This window comes from Haliotis cracherodii, unplaced genomic scaffold (genome assembly GCF_022045235.1).
Source record: "Haliotis cracherodii isolate W230 unplaced genomic scaffold, xgHalCrac1.p SCAF_12, whole genome shotgun sequence".
Lineage (NCBI taxonomy): Eukaryota > Metazoa > Mollusca > Gastropoda > Lepetellida > Haliotidae > Haliotis > Haliotis cracherodii.
Genome location: NW_027266267.1, coordinates 30,583,171 through 30,606,549, shown reverse-complemented (window position 1 = coordinate 30,606,549; position 23,379 = coordinate 30,583,171). Strand labels below are relative to the sequence as shown.

Sequence of the window (23,379 nt, the reverse complement as noted above, 5' to 3'; positions counted from 1 at the left end):
TCAATGGTTACAATTTTTTTTCAATATTGTGATCACAGGATAGTAAACAGTTTACTTTATTTCTCCAGGAATTGTAAAATGTATAAAGATATAACCCATGCCAGGTACCCCGTTGGTTCAAACGTATACGATTATCCTGAAAATTCTATACCAAAAGAGCTTTCTTTGCATCTTTTATTGTGTAAGAAAAAATAACATAATCATGAACAAATATATGTCCAATATTGAATATAATTTTGGTTGTTTTGAAATATTCTTTTGGGAATTTCATTACGTAAGCTGATGCCAAACAGGTGCGTGTCTTGTCCAATTAAGATACACGATAAACTATCTAATTGTTTACATATTCAAGACATTATTTACTTGGTGAGAGCAGTCATTTTATGTTGTGTCGAAAAAGCGTCAAATTCCGTTCCACACATCGAGATTTTCCATACAATGAACGAAAATTAGGGGAGATATATATTAATCAAAATACCAGTGTCTTCTTTTTCCGACGTTATCAAAGACATAAAACCAGTCAAAAAGAATCGTGTTATGTTTAGGGTATTTCATTACATTTGGTGATAAGGCTTGTGCTCCATTAATAATGATGCAACATCAAAGTAGTCAAATTACACTTACACAATCGGGAGAATGTTGGAATGTAAGGACTAAGTTATAGCTTAGATAAGGCCATCCATTTCTCTATTACCTCCTTTTTATGAAGTACGATTTCATCATTTCTTATGGGTATATTTTATAACTAAACGTGTACAGTTTCAATATCGATATTTGTGTTGGAATAGTTTGGTTCCTCCTGTACAAAACACCACGAAAATATTTTGTCCGTTCTCACAGCTAATTCTCACCAAGTGACCTGAGTTACAACAAAGTAGAGCTAAGCATAGCGGAGTTATGCCCCCTTTTCTTTGGACGTGTGTAACCTCTGTCACCTTTTGACGTCATAGAGAAAAATCAGTTTTCGTCATTTACGGCATGCTATTTTTGGCATTGAATGTATGTCGTTATACATACGCATATAACTCCATTTGATATATAGTTATGTCGTTCAGATATTCGGCAGTATTTTGTTCGCTCACAGTTTCCGTAAAGCTTCTTAATAAAAATAATTGTCGCACAGTACTTTTATCGATGTACGATAAAAAGCGGAGAAATTTACTGTTTTTCAACGCAGAATAAATTCTCGGACAACACTTAGGAGTGTCTTTTTTAAAAACCGGTTTGATATTTACAGTTAAATTTACACTATCAAATAAGAAATTTAATATTCTCCACCTCTGCGTAATTTTATAGCTAGAGGTAGATCCAGTGCCGCGTGAGCGCAATTCTCGCACAACCTTCACTTTTCCGATCTAAGGAAAATGTGCGTCAGAAAAAAAAATCCGCATCCAGAGGGATATATTAAAGTTGACTGAAGCTTTGTCTTTACTAAAATAAAAATCAGAAGGGATGTGTGCACAGTCAGAAAGAAATTCGAACATCAGCGACGTGTAACCATGACATTTTATTGTTAATGTCATAGAAAAATATCTATGTAACTACAGTCGTGCCTCGTTTATACGGACACTAGCGTCATTTCACAATTCGTCCGTATAAACGAATTTCCGTATAACTGAAACCAGCTTCTTACTGGAAGAGTTACTTCCCTTCAATTCTCATGACAAAATTCCTTATACATATTATACATTATACATATGTATATAGACTAACCACCGGTCCGGGTAATCCTGTGAGTACCCGGGTCCTACTCAGTACCCATCCAACTCGAAGACCCGAGTTACCCGTCTCAGCCATACCAAGCAACCATAAGGGTTAATATGTACGTCAGAAAATTAAGTCGACATGCATCCACTAGGTCTAGATTTACAGATCGAGGGAAAACATCAGCTAATTTCAAAACGATGAAATGAAGCGGATCCGCAGTTTCTGCACTTACATCCTGTAGGCCTAACCTCTTGTTTATAGATGACCGCTCGCCCACTCGAAAGAAATAGAGGAGATAAGAACACCAAATTAAATCAAACTTATTTATTGTGCTGTAGATTCTCTAAACAGTGACTCACCACAAAGGCGAGCATTCGACGACTTCGCTTTGGTACGATTTGGATTGGTCCCGTTTTGAACCAGAGACGTGACAAATTTACCCAAGAACGACTACTCGCGAAGATCATGTGGTGTGTCACGGTCTGGAAAGGTGTGTTAAATAGCGACGACCGTCACATCATCTGAGCTCGGAAGTTAAATATTTCAGAATTCTCGCCGGATGTGGTGGAAATATGGAATCAAGGCCGTTTAATTTCAACGTGGGTGTGTTGGGACACGTAGACAGTGGGAAAACCAGTCTGTCAAAGGCGTTGAGTTCTGTTGCAAGTACTGCATGTTTTGACAAAAACCCACAAAGTAAAGAAAGAGGTATTACCCTTGACCTGGGCTTTTCGTCATTTTCAATACAACTAGATGATGATTCAAAAGAAAAGTTTGGTGGACACGACCGAGTTCAATACACACTTGTCGACTGTCCTGGCCATGCAAGTCTTATCAGAACAATTATTGGAGGTGAGGTTTATTGCACGCCTCGTGGCGCAGTGGTCTATTTTTGGGGTTACAGGCAAAACATCACCGATTGGCGAAAACGTCACCTCGCCTAAAGCGATAACGGCTACTATTTCCTGCCGTAAACGGCACAGTATTTTTTTTTTTACTTTGGTACTGAAATACATGAAATTAAACTCACGTGGTCACTTTCAAACACAAATAATTGTGAAATGTTAATCGCCTTAAAGGGACACTGATCTAACGCAATTCCCCGGGACTGGTTGTTGCCTTTGTTATTGTTTTTTCCCAGTGAGTACCCGGATGTAGAGCAGAAATCTAGACTAGCTCGCGACCTCTGTTGCGCCATTCGTAAGCGCATTAGTCACTTTTATGGATACCGGTAGTAATAAGAGCGTATCACATTGATCAACAAAATGAAATACAGTTTTCGGGATAATAAGGAAATGTAGGCATCTTTGTGGGTAGCATCGGTAATGGTGACAAAGTTTTGATAAGTCACTTGCTTGGTAATTTTGCGATTTTCGTTTACACTATTTTGACTTGCAACACAAAGTAAATATTTCACCTGAGCATTGCTTTTTTTATAGTGTGTATATTTTTTTACTGTCAAAATGTGTAACATATTTATTAAACGTCTAAATATTCAGTTATTTTACAAAGTGACTGAAAAACTTTTCCATCTGTATTATTATAACGAATTCCAAACATTTTGATGTTTAATGTCATCACCAAGAGACTAAAAATGTTATGTTGAAAAGTACATTTCTATGTTGTTTGGCTTCTAATCCTACATAATAATCTGTTGTGATGTTTGTAGGCCCTTTTGATCGTCTTAATCAATCTGGACAGATTTTTTAGTCAAAATGACTGAAATATTTACACATTTTAAAAATTGCCTGAGAGAATCACATTTTACAAATTGACGGTAATCTATACACGCTTACAAAGGAAATGACCTGTGAAAACAACGTCTATCGCGCATTCAAGAATTTCCCAACCAAGACGTAGAAAAACAAGAACGAATCGGTTCAAATGAAGGAAAACAAAATGCAAATACCATAATTACAACTTACCAAATTTATGTGTATAAATAGGCAGCTTCCTTATTCGAGGAATGTATCCGTGAATATCCACACAAAGGAATAATATCCCACTTGTCTGCAGCTATACAAAATAACTTATTCGATGTCACGTGTCTCTGTAACTATCAAATATTCTAAAAGATATATATCGTTTCGGGTGTCAAGTCTCAAGGGTCGGCTGAGAAAGGCCATGTGACAACTATTTTCATTACGTCGACGGTTCCTAAAAAATCCATTGAGTTTGATAACAATGAGCAACCAATCAATGTATTATCAGTTAACCCTTTGAACAAATTGTATGTTGTTTTTACATCGGCACTTCACGCCATGATATGAGTGTATTCCCTTTGTTTTAGTAAACCTAGACATGTAAACACTCACTTTTGACATATCCACTGTGCAAGATAACAATGATTAATCAATCAATGTATTTTCTGTTAATCCTTTGATGACTAGGAACGATCCGTTGATTTACAAAAAAAAGTAAATCAACTGATCATTCATCTCTTGCTGGGCTGCCACGTGCATATTACATAACCTCACTTCAAACCTGGATTTAGATTGTATAATTACCCCAGACACAATAAATGCCAAATGAGAACCTTTGTCAGGTAATCTAAGTGGTGCTACCACTAACTGTACCTGTAATAAATTAATTAACTGAGCATCAAGTGAATGACGACAAATACACAAGTGTAGGGTTATACGAGAAAACATGTATGACAACAAGGGAGTAGTAATCGTATTACACAATCCGAAATCCGAAAATGCTTTCACTGCATGGATACTTTTTTTAGTATTAAACTATAACCATCTGGGGTATTTCCAAATGACGACTTCCGATGAGCTCCGCCGTTCTTTTTGTCTGTTTGTTTAGGCTGAAGAAATTATTTAACATGCGCCCTTTGTCGAATCTTTATAGATCACAGTTAACCAATCAGTGTTTATGCAAAAATGCGTAAAACAAATATTGCCTCCAGCCTCCAAGTTTATTTAGCTGTCCTTGCAGACGGTAGCCCAGTCTCTGGTCACGCTCAGTTGCGTTGCATATCATCCGGGTACTCACGGGGGAAAAAACAATAACAAAGGCAACAACCAGTCCGGGGAATGGCGTTAGATCAGTGCCCCTTTAAATCAAGTTTACAATAGAAATTAGCCTCTACTCCAAGTTACTGACTGACTGTTTGGGAGGTGCAACTAAACTTCTCGTTGAAACATCACATGCTTTGAAGGTTTAAGTACCTTTACTCAAAGTAACTCAATGTCAAGCTGAAACTACCGGTATACCATATATTTAATATTAATTTTGATTAAGTTTGAAATAAATTGTAATTTTACAGAGATATTCCAAATATATCTCCCCTTTCTGCCGACATCTGACATCACAAGAATGTTGCTCCAGAAAACAGACTGTGTCCCCGCCCAGGGAAAACATATATTCGACAAAACAACATAATAAAGCATGTTAATAAAGCATATATATACTACCACATAAATTGTTCTTATCGTTAATAAAAATAGGTGCCGTTTTTGCCTGACATTTAGTAGCCGTTTTCACTAAATGAGGTGCCGTTTTCACCCAAAAATCGTCGACGTTTTGCTGAGGTGTTTTAGCCTGCACCCCTATTTTTGTAATGCCTAATATGCCTTATCATGATGATTCCTTTGGAGAAGTTTTGGGCTGTTATTGGTAACTGAATTGAAATCAGCGTTAGAAATTGACATTAGTCCTATAGACCTTGGCAAACTGCCAAATAGTTAACGTATCATAAGGACAAGTAGAAATTTGCCCTTTTTAAGGTTTTTCTACTGTCACCGTCATTTTTTCATGTTATTTTTTAAAAGTAATTCCATAAAGTATTGAAATATCTTCTACAAGAAATATGACGTTATGTGAAAGAGCCAATTTTATAAACAAGAACACATAGATGACAGTCCCCATGGACATCACTCGACACACATAGATGACAGTCCCCATGGACATCACTCGACACATACAGATGACAGTCCCCATGGACATCACTCGACACACATAGATGACAGTCCCCATGGACATCACTCGACACGTACAGATGACAGTCCCCATGGACATCACTCGACACACATACAGATGACAGTCCCCATGGACATCACTCGACACACATACAGATGACAGTCCCCATGGACATCACTTAACACACATAGATGACAGTCCCCATGGACATCACTTGACACACATAGATGACAGTCCCCATGGACATCACTCGACACACATAGATGACAGTCCCCATGGACATCACTCGACACGTACAGATGACAGTCCCCATGGACATCACTCGACACACATACAGATGACAGTCCCCATGGACATCACTCGACACACATACAGATGACAGTCCCCATGGATTTCACTTAACACACAGAGATGACAGTCCCCATGGACATCACTTGACACACATAGATGACAGTCCCCATGGACATCACTCGACACACATAGATGACAGTCCCCATGGACATCACTTGACACACATAGGGAGTGTCATCAATGTGTGTCGAGTGATGTCCATGGGGACTGTCAGCTGTATGTGTATGTGTGTACAATATAGCATTCTATAAAAACAGTCATAAATATACTTGAGGCTTCAAAACAGTTGATTGCACAAACTTGGTGAAATACAGATGACAGATTATATGACTGCTGCAGGGAGGGTGTAGCAGTTTAGTGAATGTCTTTTACGAGTCAACAAACACATACTACGGGGTTGAGATCTAAGATCTAAGATATCATACACCCTGAAACACATAATTACACAATAAATAATAAGTGAAACATTATCATTAATGCTTGATACATAGCATAGGCTTATTACAAGTAAGTATTTACATATATCAGTCATCCATTAAACACGAGATAGACTGAACCTTAAACGATTATACTAGAACATATACAGTAATATACGTGATCCATAATACCGTCATTCAAGGGAGATAACTCCTTGACTTTCATTTGACTATAATATATACACAATATATATACATAATGCTTACACATTCTGTATAAACATATACAATACTTTAAGACAGAAATTAATGATATTATGTTTTCATCACATTTGGATTACATCTTAAGTCTTAGACAAATATAAATAACACAATGCATACCCTGTGGGTGATACAAGGGTGTGGGTCTCAACTGCCACACTTATGGCAACACCATAGATGACCTGAATAAGCAATACAAAGACTAAAACACTATTTAAATTTAATATATTGAACAAAGTAATACACACTTAATTTACAATGCTTTGCATGTATCACCTCTGAATCTGTACATTATAAAGCTTTTTAAAACACTCTTGAAGTAAAACACTTTCACACATATTTCATTGAAGTGATAGAATACATTTTAGTGATAAAGTATGGGTGTTTAGCTTATCTTATGCAGATTTAAATATTTAGACATAATCAACATTTATGTCAGATTACATACATTTAGTTTACTTTATATAACACTTTAAACATACTGTATTATTTAAATACAACACAAGATAGAGATTATAACCATTTAACTCACCTGATTTAATATTGTCTCTTTACACTTTGCTGGTCTGAGCAGTTCTGTCAGTTTATGTGCTGAGAGAGTATGCAGTGTAATCAAAGCATGCAGTTAAACAATAGGTGTTAGCTTGGCCAATCAGAAAATGAAGCTTCTGGCCATGGGGCAGTTAGTAGGTAAGACAGGTCAGATACACTTTGTTATAGCTGACTGAAACTGACAACTAGTTATATATAATAAATATATGTAAAAACCTAAAGTGAAATTCAAACAAATATATACAAAAAACTACATCGGCCACAGTGGTTCATTACGAAAAATGACAAGCTGCGGTTGTGTTTGTTGAAGTGACAATTATTCCATTATCAATCACTTCCTCAATCAATCACCCTGTAATAAAATATAACAATATATAACATTATATACTATACATACAATAGCATTCAAAGATACGGCTGCATATTAATTATATCCTAGTTTGAGCAGTCACATTAATCCACACATGCAACACATACAGTTACACATCACTAGTTCATTGTAGATAACTTATATTTACAGAATTTACAGAACTTTCAAATCAGTAGTACATATATAAAATGTCTTTTATCATAACTGAATATATCAGTTACACACTATATAGTTAGAAGGATACCATTAGCCGTATGGTGTCATAAATATATACTTATTATCACTAAGAGTAGGAACATATATAAAATGCTACCATGTGGTGTTAAATTATAACACATAGTTAATACATAGAAATTCATTCATAAGTGAGTGATAAAATAAAGGATTTATACATACCCTGTGTGTGACACCGGGGTGTGTCTATAAACCCACGTTATAGAGGATTATGGCATTCCTATAAAAGTAAATATAATGTAGTGATTGGTGCTTCCGCACTCGTACATTGGGTTACATCGGATTGGCGACCCTATGCTGCTCGTATGTTTCCGTGTGTGATCGAGGCATGTGATCAACTTACCCGCCAAATCTGACAGGTGACAAGTGACAGATTGAGACTGGACAGAAAACAGAACGAACGATTATGACACCAAGCAAACTCCACCTCGATCTCCCCATCGATCTCCCCATCATTACGCTTACACTGTAAGGTAAGCACCTTTCCTTATCACTAGGCCTTTACAACAATAACATAACTGTCATGCCTGAATACATACATAGATACATACATTACATAGATACATACATTACATACATACATACATACATACATACATACATACATACATACATTACATACATCACATACATCACATACATCACATACATTACATACATACATACATACATACATACATAACATAACATAACATAACATAACATAACATAACATAACATAACATAACATAACATAACATAACATAACATAACATAACATAACATAACATACATCATCACAACTATTATCTTAAATAATAGACAACCAACTTCTAATTCAATCCTTACATTCAAAACGCCCAATCAAATCATCCTTTCACACATCCTTACATGTTAAACACTTTATACTGATAAAATAGAAGATATCTTGATTATTTGATATCATAGTTAAGCATTTACAATACATTATTGATAACATATTTAATCAATAAGTTGGAATTCTATTTAGGAAATATAATGTAAATAACTAACCTGAACTATATGTAGTCCTTGTCCTGTCTGTGCAGAGTTATAAGCAGAGTGAATAAAAAGTGTGCAAATGTTAGGGAAGAAAGCTGTAGTTAGATAATGTCAATCAGCTTGGGAGCTGAAAGCTATTGTATTGACAAGCTGGAGAGTTTGAGACAAAGGGACAGGAATAGACTAACCTGTCCACCCTTCAATAAAATGGACCAACATTTTGTGCTACAACTAATGAAGATATATACAACTACTTGAAATGAAAAAGCTAAAACTGTATTCCTAAAAACTCTATGTACAATATCCTGTTATATGACAATAAACAAAAAGGGGCGATACCTCCTTGACTGACTCAATACAATCAAATGAAATAGATATGTATACAATAATACAAGCTAATATGTACATGACTATAATATAAACTAATATGTACATGACTGTATAATACAATAATACAAACTAATATGTACATGACTGTATGATATAATAATACAAACTAGTATGTACATGCATGTATAATACAAACTAATATGTACATGAATGTATGATACAATAATACAAACTAATATGTACATGACTGTATAATACAATAATACAAACTAATCTGTACATGACTGTGTAATACAATAATACAAACTAATATGTACATGACTGTATAATACAATAATACAAACTAATATGTACATGACTGTAATACAATAATACAAACTAATATGTACATGACTGTATTATACAATAATACAAACTAATATGTACATGACTGTTTAATACAATAATACAAACTAATATGTACACGACTGTGTAATACAATAATACAAACTAATATGTACATGACTGTATAATACAATAATACAAACTAATATGTACATGACTGTAATACAATAATACAAACTAATATGTACATGACTGTATTATACAATAATACAAACTAATATGTACATGACTGTTTAATACAATAATACAAACTAATATGTACATGACTGTATAATACAATAATACAAACTAATATGTACACGACTGTATAATACAATAATACAAACTAATATGTACATGACTGTATAATACAATAATACAAACTGATATGTACATGACTGTATAATACAAAAATACAAACTAATATGTACATGACTGTGTAATACAATAATACAAACTAATATGTACATGACTGTATTATACAATAATACAAACTAATATGTACATGACTGTTTAATACAATAATACAAACTAATATGTACATGACTGTATGATACAATAATACAAACTAATATGTACATGACTGTGTAATACAATAATACAAACTAATATGTACGTGACTGTGTATTTCAGTAATACAAACTAATGTGTACATGACTGTGTAATACAATAATACAAACTAATATGTACATGACTGTGTAATTCAATAATACGAACTAATATGTACATGACTGTGTAATTCAATAAGATGCATCTGCCACATTACATAAAACTTCTTACACTAACCATTCTGAATGGTTAAAATTGTAAATTTTTTAACTTATACTGCATTACTCCTTAAAGGATTTACTGCTGTTTTCTGACAGAGAGACGAACTGTGTGAGATCCAGCAGCTGTAGAAAATTTGTTCCAACTAGTAGTGGCAGCACCCTCGCACAGTCGTCACGTGACCCGGAAGTCATGACGTCATATCAAAACACATGACTGCTTTGTCACCTCCTCGGACGGACATACTTTGTATCCCTTGTGGAAATTTAAGCTTATTGTTTCTATGCTTTGTGTGTTTCTGCATTCATCGTATGCTGCTATATTGTTGCCTGTGTATGGTCTGTTACCTTTAAGGTCTTCCCTTTCGTAATTTGTAATGTTTATTGCTCGTTTTGGGCTCTAGTCACACTAATTTATGGGCGTTTTCTTGTTCCCGCCATTTTGGTTTTTTCCCCGCCATTTTTGCGATGGCCACATACTGTCATGTTTTGCATTTTGAATTCTTTATTTGGCATAGGTAATACACTAAATTTATCTATTTTTTAAGCTTTATTTTTTCACTGCCATTTAGCGTAATTGTTTGCTCTCATAAACTTGAATCAAATAAAAATTATGATTCCCGTTTTGGCTTAGCCACATCGTTATGTTTTTGCTTAAATTCCAGACATTATGTCTCAACGCACTTGCTGCCACAGGAACATATCTGGTTGGGGCCTGCCCCTTCTGCCTTGATTCTACGATGCCCTGTACTTTCACAATGTAGTGCCGATGTTGCAGTCCTTTGTCGCTGTGCTCCTTCAACTCATATGAGTATCGAGAACACGCCTCACTCAACGTGCTCGTCGACACCCTGATAAGGCTTACAACTCGGAGACTCCCTTCCTCAGCTCCACTGATGCCCTTTTGAGGTCTCCTACGCCTCCCTTGCCATCAGGAGGAGCCACGGGCTATTCGGCTTGAACGGCCAAGGCTATTTCTTTAGCCTATGGTCCGTCTGCATGGGGACTGTATATCGACAAAGGGTGGTCCTTCCAGGCACTCTGCTCAGACAAACACCAGGATCCATGGACAGTGCCACCTCAGTTTCTGGCTGAGTTTCTCCTGTTTTTGCGCATCACACTTTGAAAGGCTCTACTATCTCTTCGTCTGTGATTGCTGTCTCGGTTGATCGGAGAATGATGAAAATCCCCAAACTCATTTTGAAGATCAGTTCACACCGCCTGCGTGGGATCTGTACATCGCAGCCAGAGGTCAGACTGAATACTGTTTCCTAGTGGGTCCGGGCGGTCATCCTCCAAGCTTATAAAGCTGCTGGATTGGATTCCCCCCTCAAGGCCAACAACCCACACAAGATCAGGGCGGTCACAACTACCATGGCTCTTCACAGTAACTGCTCCTTCAAAGTCGATCATGGAAGGCTGTTATTGGTGATCTGACGCTGTCTTCGCCAGCCATTACCTCCGTGATGAGGCCAAGGAAGATGTCGCCGGCGTTCAGAGTTTTGGCTCCCTGGCTCACCAGTTGTCGACTCCACTGATTGTCTGATAACCTGACCTTGACCAGACTAGAGCGCTCTACTGCGTTCCTCTTTGGTCAATGTTTTTGTCATATATTCATGTATTCCTATTTGCGTCGACTCTCATTTCCTGATGACAGGAATGGTCATAGATGTTGACGCCGATGCCGACGCCAACGATTCTCCGATACCCTGAGCGGAACCCATCGACCACTCTGGTGTTAATTACCCCAGACTAGAGGGCTCTCCTGCCATCAGCATTCGCTCCGTCAAACTCTCTTTTGTTTATCACCCCAAATTAGAGGGCTCTACTGCGTTCTGCATTCGCTCTTAGGTAAGTCCTAGGTTTTGGCTACCCGCCTCATTCTATTTTTGTCACCTATTCGGGTTTTTTCCTTTTTGCATCGATGACAGAAATGGTTACAGATGTTCCGGTCATCATTTGTATGAGGTGCGGTTTCACTGGACCTTGACGAGGGTTTAACTTTAATATGGATCACATCTGAAGGTATGCCCACAGGCCATGCCATCTGATAAAGATGCATTAAGGAGTAAGGCAGGATAAGGATACAAATGTAAAAAAATATTTAGATTATACTAATGTGATGAAACTATATATGTTTGATCTCTTGGCAGATAATGACCAAGATTGAAGGATAAGGTCATTTGGTCGGACTGCTTATAAGTTTATTAGGGTAGCTACAGGCACAGGACTATTTCTCCAACTGAAAGTGATATTATTGAACCAGGAGTGCAGAGAACTTTGTTATTTAGGTAGCTATTAGCACATGACTCTTTGTTCAAAGTTGTACTGCATTGGACATGAATGACTGAATCAGATGTGTTGTGACTCACTCTCTACAGTAGTGTTTATGTCATTACTCACAGTGCTTATGACTTTGTTACTATAGTTACTATATACGGTGGGGATGGGCCTGCTTCTGTTTTTGCAAGTAATGTAAACATCTTTCATGTGAGTTGCAGGCATGGAACTTTCTGATTTATAGTTGCACTGCATATGACAACACCATCCAGATGGCAACGACATGCATAGGACTTAAAGTTATGTAGGCCTTGAAAAATGTCAGTGAAGGGTTAAACAAGTACTTGCAAGCACTTTTCTTTTCTTACCTTGTGAATTAAAAGGTGTTTTTTTTATCTTGTGAATTAATAGTTACACTGGACAGTGGTTGTCAATGAGATATATTTGACAACTATCAAATATTGTGGGATAAAACATCAGTATGTAAACCTTGACATGTTCCAGGTGCACAGATAATAGACATGATGTTACTGGTGGTGGACGTTGTGAAAGGAATGCAGACTCAAACAGCAGAGTGCCTTGTCATTGGAGAGATACTCTGCCACAAAATGATTGTTGTGATAAACAAGATGGATCTTTTACCAAGCGAAAAAAGATCTGCTAGTTTTGAGAAGGTAGGATCTAATTGATTGATTTTTCAACTTATCATGCATTACTCTTTAATTCATTTACTGATTGTTTTGACAGAATCAAGAAGTTTATCAGGTCCCGCTGAAGAAGTAGTAGTTTCAACTAGTTGTGTGGCTAATCCCATCACACATCGTTCACATGACCACAGAAATGATGATGTCACATGACCATCACATTACTGCTGTCACACAGACTGAACAGTCCTGTTTGAGTTCTCAAGCTACAATCCATTGACATCCTTTGCGTGTTATTCAACACTATTGTTTTATGTGATTTATATCCTTCATATGGTTTGTGACTCCATGTCTTACCTACTATTTTTGCGATTGTGGTATCTTGGTAAGTATCAGGTGTGTTGTGGTTCCAATTAGCCATTTAAGTTCATGTTCTGTGGGCTTGAAGCCCCAACCAGCATCTACCTCTCTAAGATCGGCCTCCCCTTCGTCTCTTCCATCTACATCGACATCTCACCTGTACAGGTGCTGGTGAATACTTCAGAGACAACAGTATTCCAGACGCTGATGACCACACTGAAGGCTACGCTGATCAACACGTCTGTGGCACGCACTTGGGATGACCTCGCAGACAGAAGTTAGCCATAACACAATATCCTTGTGGTTACGTGCTCTTTTTCCACAGGCATATGAGACCGCTGGATTGGATCCCCCCAGGGCAACCCTCACGAGATCAGAACAGTTGCTGGACACGCAATTGGCTTTCGAACAGGGGAAGCCCTCAAGCACTTTCCCTGTCGAATTGCTGAGCGATTCCATGGAGAGGACGATATTACTCTCATAGAATTTCTTTCATGTGGCTTCTAGTAGACATGATCTGTATCCTAACTTGAAGATCATCACAAATTCATGACCGACTCGCCATATGACAGAATCGTCATATACTACAGGGTACCCACCTCTCGGGGGCCATCATTCACAGGGCAGGACCGGACATCACAAATATCTTGGAGGTCAACCTGCTCCTACACCGGCCTACGATTGCTCACATCAGCCCAGGATGTGATGAGCAGAGGTCGACTACACTTGCTTCTGATGCAACAGTTCCTGGCGCCTCACATGACATCAGGACCCCTTGGCCCATCTGTTGCTCTACCCCCTCAAGTGGAGCTGTTTCGTGAAAAATTGTGTACTTTGTGATAAGAGCATGCAACTTGGCACAGTGTATCTTCAGATATGGGTCCACCTATCAAAATCTAATATTGCCACCAAATCCAATACCCAGTAGTGATGAGTACAGTCTCAGGTCAACAGCAAGAAGCAAACAAGGAAAAAAGGTCACATGCGTTCAACCAAACAGTAAAATTCTTCACACATGGAAGGCATTTCTGAGAATTGATGAGAACAAGACAACTGTTTAAGTTCTTGGCTTAACAAGTTATTTCATAAGCATGTTGGGATAAACAAAGTATACACACTTTCAGCAAACAGGTTCTGTATAACAAAGTGTACGCACTTTCAGCAAACAGGTTCCATATAACAAAGTATACTCACTTTCAGCAAACAGGTTCTATATAACAAAGTATACGCACTTTCAGCAAACAGGTTCTATATAACAAAGTATACGCACTTTCAGCAAACAGGTTCCATATATCAAAGTATACGTACTTTCAGCAAACAGGTTCCATATAACAAAGTATACACACTTTCAGCAAACAGGTTCTATATAACAAAGTATACGCACTTTCAGCAAACAGGTTCTATATAACAAAGTATACTCACTTTCAGCAAACAGGTTCTATATAACAAAGTATACGCACTTTCAGCAAACAGGTTCTATATAACAAAGTATACGCACTTTCAGCAAACAGGTTCCATATATCAAAGTATACGTACTTTCAGCAAACAGGTTCTATATAACAAAGTATACACACTTTCAGCAAACAGGTTCTATATAACAAAGTATACGCACTTTCAGCAAACAGGTTCTATATAACAAAGTATACGCACTTTCAGCAAACAGGTTCTATATAACAAACGCATTTTCAGCAAACAGGTTCTATATAACAAAGTATACGCACTTTCAGAAAACAGGTTCTATATAACAAAGTATACGCACTTTCAGCAAACAGGTTCGATATAACAAAGTATACTCACTTTCAGCAAACAGGTTCTATATAACAAAGGGTCAGTTGTCAATGATCTGAATCCATGTTCAGATTAGGAAACTGACACACGACCCTTATTGCACATGTCTGAGTTTGATTTGAACAGTTGATACTTGATGTCATTGTCCTGGCCATTGCATTGTTTCACAGAATAGATGTGTCTCTCTCAAACACACACACACACACACCACACACCACACACCACACACACACACACACACACACACACACACACACACAATCATGGTTGTACGCATTGTGATTACACCTGCTTCATTGCAGATTTAGGCCCCCTTGGACTCAGTACCACGGTGACAAGTGTGGCTAGGATCCCCATCCTTTGTGTCTGGACTGCACCAATATATGTTTGACAGCTTCAAAATGTAGCTTTTGCATACCTCTTTAACTGAGAGCGGATGGGCAATATCGGTAGCAAGGGCTATGACCCTTGGTGGACTACACTACCACAAGCTTCTAAGTCATGCCAAGAGCTTCTGAGATGGAGTTGTAAGTCTGAGAGGATAAGCTGAGCAGTGTGTGACTGTTGTGGCATATTTGATTACAGCACTTTTCAAATGTGGTGACAACTGTGATGACATTAAATTGCCCCTAACCAACCAAAACTATTAGCCATTTTCAGCATATTTTGATAAATTTAAATTTTGTTCTTTAAATATTCCGTTGTTGTCATTGCCATATGAGTATACAATATTGGTATAGTTAATTGGCTTTTATGAAGTATGTTTTATAGATATGCCGAAATTGTGAGAAAATCTATATTTGATATTTTCTACCTGTTCTGGTTCTGGATGTCGGAATGTTCTGGCAGACAATATATCTGGGCCAGGCAGGATAGCTACCTGAATGGAAGCTTCCTTCTGAGTTTTTTTCGGGAGTATATAGTTATTCCAAGGTTCCGTCCATCCATCGGTCCATCGGTCTGTCCGTCTGTCCATCTGTCCGTCTGTCCGTCCGCCCGAAAACTTTGTCCGCGCGAAAAAAATTGTTTTTTTTAATTTTCCATTTTTTAATGAATTTTTCAAACCCTAACGTCTGCCCGAAAACTTTGTCTGCGTGATTTCTCTTAAACTATTCAGTGGATTCATCTCAAACATAGTACATATAATCTGTGTCATATGGAGGGGTGCAGTCAAAAGAAAAAAATTGTTTTCATTAATTTTCCATTTTTTTAATGAATTTTTCAAATCCTAACGTCCGTCCGAAAACTTTGTCTGCGTGATTTCTCTTAAACTATTCAGTGGATTCATCTCAAACTTAGTACATATAATCTGTGTCATATAGAGGGGTGCAGTCAAAAGAAAATAAATTGTTTTTATTAATTTTCCATTTTTGTATAAATTTTTCAAACCTTAACCCTATCCTAGCTATTTAATTTGTAACTACTGACACACTAGTCCGGGGTATTAATGAGCCACGCTCACTTTTGCACTTGTTATCTTGTGTGTCAGGGCCTAGGTCATCTCAACAGTGACCTTGTCGCAACTTGTCAGAACTACCAGATCACACCTTCTGTCTCCTGATCCAAGAGTCGCAAGCTTGGGGACACATTCAGCATCCCGTGGGAAGGGCAAAGAGCTATTCCGCACCCAGTACTTCTTCCCAGGGCGATGCAGAAGATCAGGGCAACCAAGAGCCTCGCTCTGATTGTGATCGCACCTTGGTGACCAGCGAGAGGGTGGTTCATAGATCTCTGAAGTCTTGCAGGAAGTAATCCACTACCTCTACCGGGGTGTTCCATCTTACTTATCCATCTGAACAGCCGGCTACCACATCCAACGCCAAGCAGGTTTCATCTGCACACCTGACTCATCTTAAGGGAGCTGTAGACTTTGTGTGGTGCTTGGAAATGGCTTTTATATTCCCGTATCAGTGACCTCCATGCCCAAAGCTAACTGCAACACAGTTATGGTTGTGAGCTGTCATCCTTCAGGCTCATGAAATTTAAGTGGTTGCACTGACGATGGCTCTACACAGTATTTGATCCCCTTGGAGCCATCATGGATGAATGTTTTTGTAAGGTCAGACACTGTCTTCGCAAGCCACTACCTGTGGGATGTGATCTTGGAAGATGTTCAAAGTGTTCACAGTTTTAGATCTCTGGTCAGAACCCAGCAGGTCACCAAGCCATGTCGCCATTCAAATGCTCCTCTCCAGAGACTCGTGCAGTGTTCGCACGCCTGACACAGCGCGTGGACAGGATTGGTCGAAGTAGTTTAAGTTCTGAAGAAGTGATGCGCTTAACGACTGCTGTGATCCATTAGAGAGTTTCTGTCACTGAGGACCGTATGCCCCCTGCCATACGGTCCGATAAAGATGCATTAAGAAGTAATGCAGGATAAGTTATATATGCTAGATATATGTTTTATTTTTGTATACTTATCCTGCATTACTTCGTCTAAAGTGGCCCACTTGTCACAAAAATGCCTCCCAGTGACGTCTTCAGATGTTACGAGCTAGCAGTAATGTCATGGTCTGTGACATAATCACTTCTGTGGTCATGTGGACGCTGTGTGATGGTATTAGCCACACATCTTCTTCTTCAGCTGGACTTTCTTCAGCTGAAACATATCAACTGCTGTCATTGTTGTCACTATGTTTTCCTTGCAAAGGATATATTTCAAAATATATATTTACACATGTATTTCTTAACATTTTGAACCCTACAACTAAGATTTGTTGGTGCCCTAAAGCAAATCATTTGATGAATGTGGACACATTTTGTCTTTGTCCGAGTGAGCAAAATGGTGTAAATGTATTATCTGCGTAAGTGCAGATTATGATTTTCAATAACAGCCACTAACTTGCAATGAATGTCCTTGGTTACAGAGGTGTTTGAAAAACAGATATGTTAAAAATTAGATTAGTGCCATAAACAAAACTGGGGCATTTGCAAATTTCTGATTTTCACTCCAGCAATACATTTTTCTGAAATAATTACACCACAACTCTTAATTTTCACATCCTTACAGACGAATATCTTCCTATTATCGCTCCTGAAATAAATATTTTTACAATCATCAGGATTTCCTTTTCGCTTGGTACCAAATTTTTTTAAGTATGATCATTAGTTATTTCATTTATGATTTTTGGCTTAAACCCATATTTATGTCATATATCTATAATTATACCATATAGCAGATGACATAATGTACATTTTGTCTATGATTATGGTCCGAATATATCTATTATTTACTACATATTTTTATGCCTAATCCTCTTAGTCATTACCCTACTTCTTCCCTAGGGAAACTCTGAACAAACTATATCAAATAAATCAACCTACATGCTTACTATTCTACTTACATAACAACCTATTCTACAATTAAAGATAGAGGCGTCTGGTTAATCTAGTGTCTGTGTGAAATACCCCCATACTGAGTGGACTTACTTGTCAGGAAACCCAAACTCTTAAGACACTGAATGCTACAGTACCAGGTCCTTAAAAAACACTAGGCTGACCCTTGACATGGTAAGAGATAAACTCTTGTCATACAGCCTTGAGCACTCAAGTAGGAAAACATCCACACCCCGAACGACCCAAAGGAACTATTTATAGCCAAAACGTGACTGATAAGAGGAACAATTGTCTTCATGATACATTCAACTTCCAGAGGTACTTCAAATTTATATGTTTCTTATCGGTTAACAACTAGCCACCCAATGTTGCTTGCCCTATATAATTACTCTAAATTATGTGGTTTCCTTCAGTAATATGCTGCTGCTCACCCTGCAGTAAATGAGTACCATGTTGGATGAGATGGAAATGTGACTACAGGGATCAAAATTACATATATTTCAAGTGTGCCAGTGGGGACAGTTATGCCAAATCAAGTGTGCCATCACATGTTTAGGTATGCCAGGAAAAACATAATTGGCTTCTAAACTGTTCATAATTCAAATACAAGTCAAGTGACTGTCATAGTGTTTATTCAAGTCAAATTATACTTATATTATCACAAAATTCAAACACACATCACTCAATACTCATTTCTGGTTACTCGTTGCCTTTGAATCTTCGTTAAATACTGCAATACTAATTATAATAGTCTCACACCATTATCAACAAAGATTATTTTGTCATCTACATGATAGTAAACTTGCCTAAATTACTGTAACATTCAATTTAATTGGTTTCTATTGATGCTTCCTTGCCAAAATCTGCAACAAGATTTGTGATTTGAGCATGTGACCTAAGGCAACCAATCAAATTACAGCAAATGGTACCGTCCTTGTGTATGATGAATTTAAGATTTTGGCAAAAAGTTTTTGTTAAAATGTGTTGTATTGTCTTTGTGGAGAAATCGAGGCGACCAAAGCTAAGATGTCATTTGACTCACATTACACGCGATTGCACGAAGAGATAAAAATAATAACTTAGATGTAAGTTTGACAACTTTTAGATAAAATTTTGTTGATTTAATTTTTTACTTTGTAAAATATATTTAAGATTTCATTGACATTTTTTTTATTTTGCTCTTTGACATGTTTGATGTGGACCCAATAAGATTGCGGGAAATAGATCTAGTGAATAATCTTTTAATCTTTCAATAAAAAATAATTAATTGAAATAAAATACGTATTTCAGACATTGTGAAACGTGAGAGATGTAATAAATGAATGATATGACAGGTAGGTTCATAAAAGTTAAATACTATTTTGACGTGACTACAGCTTGGCCAGTCTTCTGGCCTGCGGTGTCTGGGGACTCGGTGTTAAAAGAGTTCAGTCATGTTGATCATCGTTTTCGCACATACTTATAAAAATTATTTTTACATACGAGTCATGACTATCAACAGAAATACTCATCAGTCACTTTCATCGATAAATTAAGTGTGACATAGGGGCATGCAGGTAAGGAATTCACCGTGCCATTACAGTGTTAGGTGTGCCCTCGGCACGATGGCACTAATAATTTCGAACCCTGGACTATTAACCTTGCAGCAACTAGGGCTGAATACATTCCAGGGAACTGAGGGGGAATATCGTGTGTGTGCACAATGATCCATTGATCAATTTTGTGCCGAGAACTATCACCAAAATAATCTTTGATAATTGGAAATGTGCTGTTGTATACTATGGCACATTTCCAAGTATCAACGGACAAAATCTCTCAGCTAAACCTTCCAATCCAAGCGCCCGGAGGACGCCTACTCCAACACCAACCTTCACTGGTACCCTGACCAGTATACCGTAGATTCAGCACTGTCAGTTTGAGGACTACAAGGAGAATAATCAAATGCTGTCAACATTATACGTCTCTGAACTTATCAATTCATGTTCCTTCGGGATATTTATCTAATACCTACACCATTATCAGTACTAGTGACGAATGACATCTTCTGAAATTGAAAATATGTTGAGTGTTTGCATTGGTCCTTAAAAGAATGGAGTGCCCAAGGGGGTTTGGGAGTATCCTCCCCAACAAATTATTTTCATCATGCCAGAGCTATAGATAAGTTTTTGGTTATTTTGGTATTTTCCCCAGGAGTTATATTTTGTTTGGGTATCCTCAAAATTTAGAGGGTATTCAAATTTATACCTTCCTGTTTCTTAACATTTGGGTATTTAACTTAAAAACTATTTCGTAGTAATCCCTGTTAATCATTTAAACTATGTGAATAGTAGTATACTCGTCTGCGTCTGCTTGTAGATTCCTCTCAGCGAAGACATTTTTAAAACATTTGTTTATTTCTTTAACCACCAATCAGCAACTTATTAAGATACAACATGTACATTGACTAAACATGATGTGCTTTTCAATTGGCATCTTTCAGTATGTTCCTCACAGAAGCTTTTCCAAATGTCTGTAAGTGAATTTGGCCATAGGCTGATACGAATCGTTTTATCTGACAGTTGTAATATACGCAATCGTTTTATCTGACAGTTGTAATATACGCAATTATTTTTTCTGACAGTTGTAAGGTGACAATTTTTTTATTTCTTGGTTTACGGATGCGCCGCTCTTACAAAGTCCAAATGTTAAAAAAAAATAAAAATGAAAATTACCCTTTTTTATATTACCGCCGATCTTTTCGACAAAAGTTCAAACAAAAAAAAGATTTCATTTCCTCGTTGAGCGTAAAGCAAAGGGAAGTCACTCTGATATTTCTTGCTGGGATCCTTCTCTAATACCATCAAAGCTTGTCAACACAAAGCGTAGTGGTGACCAGTTTAACTATTTCAACACTGTTGGCCGTTCAAAGCACCGCCCAAATCACGTCAAAATAGTTTATAATTATATTAACCTACTTGTCATATCATTCATTTATTAAATCTATCACATTTCACAATGTCTGAAATACGTATTTCATTTGATTTTATCATATATTTTTTATCTAGAGATTAAAAATGTATTCACTAGACACTATTTCCCGCAATGTTATTGAAAATAAAATTCTCAGACACACTTCGACAACGGGTCCTCATCGAACATGTCAAACAGCAAAATAAAGACGTTTCACGCGCTGAAACGTCTTTATTTACAAAGTAATAAAATCTTCAAAAATATACCTATAAAAGTTGGCAAACTGACATCTTAGTTTTTATTTCCAACTTTTCGTGCGATCGCATGTAATCGTCAGTCAAATGACATCTCGCCTTTTGTCGCCTCGATTTCTCGGTTCAGACACGATGTCTTAATGCCAAAATATATGCATAAGAAATCTTTGTCACAGCTCGTTAACTAGCTCTATGCATCCATATAGTTCCATATTTTTAATATAGATGGCGATTTCATGCTCAAACGTTCAGAATAACTTGATTTAACCCAAACCTTTCGCCAAAGTATGAAAATTACCGTTGCTGTAATTTGATTGGCTGCCTTAGGTCACGTGCTTAAATTTGACCAATCATGAACCTTGTAGCAGATTTTGTCGGTGAAACAATCTATAAGTTTTTTTTAATGTATACATACTGACATGGCAGCCTTCGACCAATGTGTAATTCATACGAAGCTTTGAAAACGGAGGTATTTCCTCATGTTAGTGAGCAGACAGCCACTATCATCGGGAAATGGGTGATGACAGATATTATTTGTAATTCTTTTTGAAATAATGTTCCGACTACGTAAACAAATGAAAAATAATCAGGACGTTATGAATGTTTTAGCTTACATTATTTTTATTTAAAACGAACTTTATTTAGTTGTTAATGAATTATTTAAATAATGTGATACACATAACTTTCATATTTATAAACAATAGGATTAATTAGACCTTTCAAATAGTGTATGGCCAAACATGTAGTAGCAAAGATGTTAATTTCAGCAGATTATTTCCTTGATAAATGTTGGTTTCATCTATCACACAAGAGTCTCTGGGAACTTGATGTCACAGCAGTAATCTTCTGGTTGGCTGGTGTTGAAAGAGTTAAGGGATATAATAAAATGTTCTTGAAAAATTGAGTTATTTTACTTTTGTTACGCCAGGATATTTTTTTTTCATACCTACCTAACATTTTAGGTCAAAATTGAAGTAAAAAAAATATGAGAGGCTTTTTTTTTTTTTTTTTTAAATTGGCCTGCCTCACTTTTGAAATGAGTTTGAAATCTGTAAACCAAGAAATAAATAAAGTGTCGCCTAATATACGCAATCGTTTTATCTGACCGTTGTAATATACGCAATCGTTTTATCTGACAGTTGTATTATACGCAATCATTTTATCTGAGAGTTGTAATATACGCAATCGTTTTATCTGACACTTGTAATATACGCAATCATTTTATCTGACTGTTGTAATATACGCAATTGTTTTATCTGACAGTTGTAATATACGCAATCGTTTTATGTAATAGTTATGATATATGCATTAAGTTTATTTCAATAGCATATTTATTGGTTTTTTTTGCAGATTTGGTACGCTAGGATTTGATTTGTCTTGTGTATTTCAGTTTATCTTATGTGTATTTTGCGCAAATAGCACAGCTTTTCTCGAGCTCTGAATGTTGTCCCAGAGTTTTAAGTCCATTCTGAGGACAAATAAATTGTCTGG

At 36.9% G+C, this 23,379-nt stretch overlaps 1 protein-coding gene across 1 annotated transcript in view; it reads left to right on the top strand.

Moving 5' to 3' along the window:
- The first annotated feature begins 2,174 nt into the window (after positions 1–2,174).
- LOC139458349 (selenocysteine-specific elongation factor-like) overlaps positions 2,175–23,379 on the top strand; it is an 82,063-nt gene continuing 60,858 nt past the window's right edge. The window contains exons 1-2 of the mRNA XM_071239741.1: positions 2,175–2,559; positions 13,062–13,231. Of these exons, the coding sequence (XP_071095842.1) occupies positions 2,280–2,559; positions 13,062–13,231 (450 nt within the window). The 5' untranslated portion in view covers positions 2,175–2,279. The remainder of the gene's footprint in view (positions 2,560–13,061; positions 13,232–23,379) is intronic.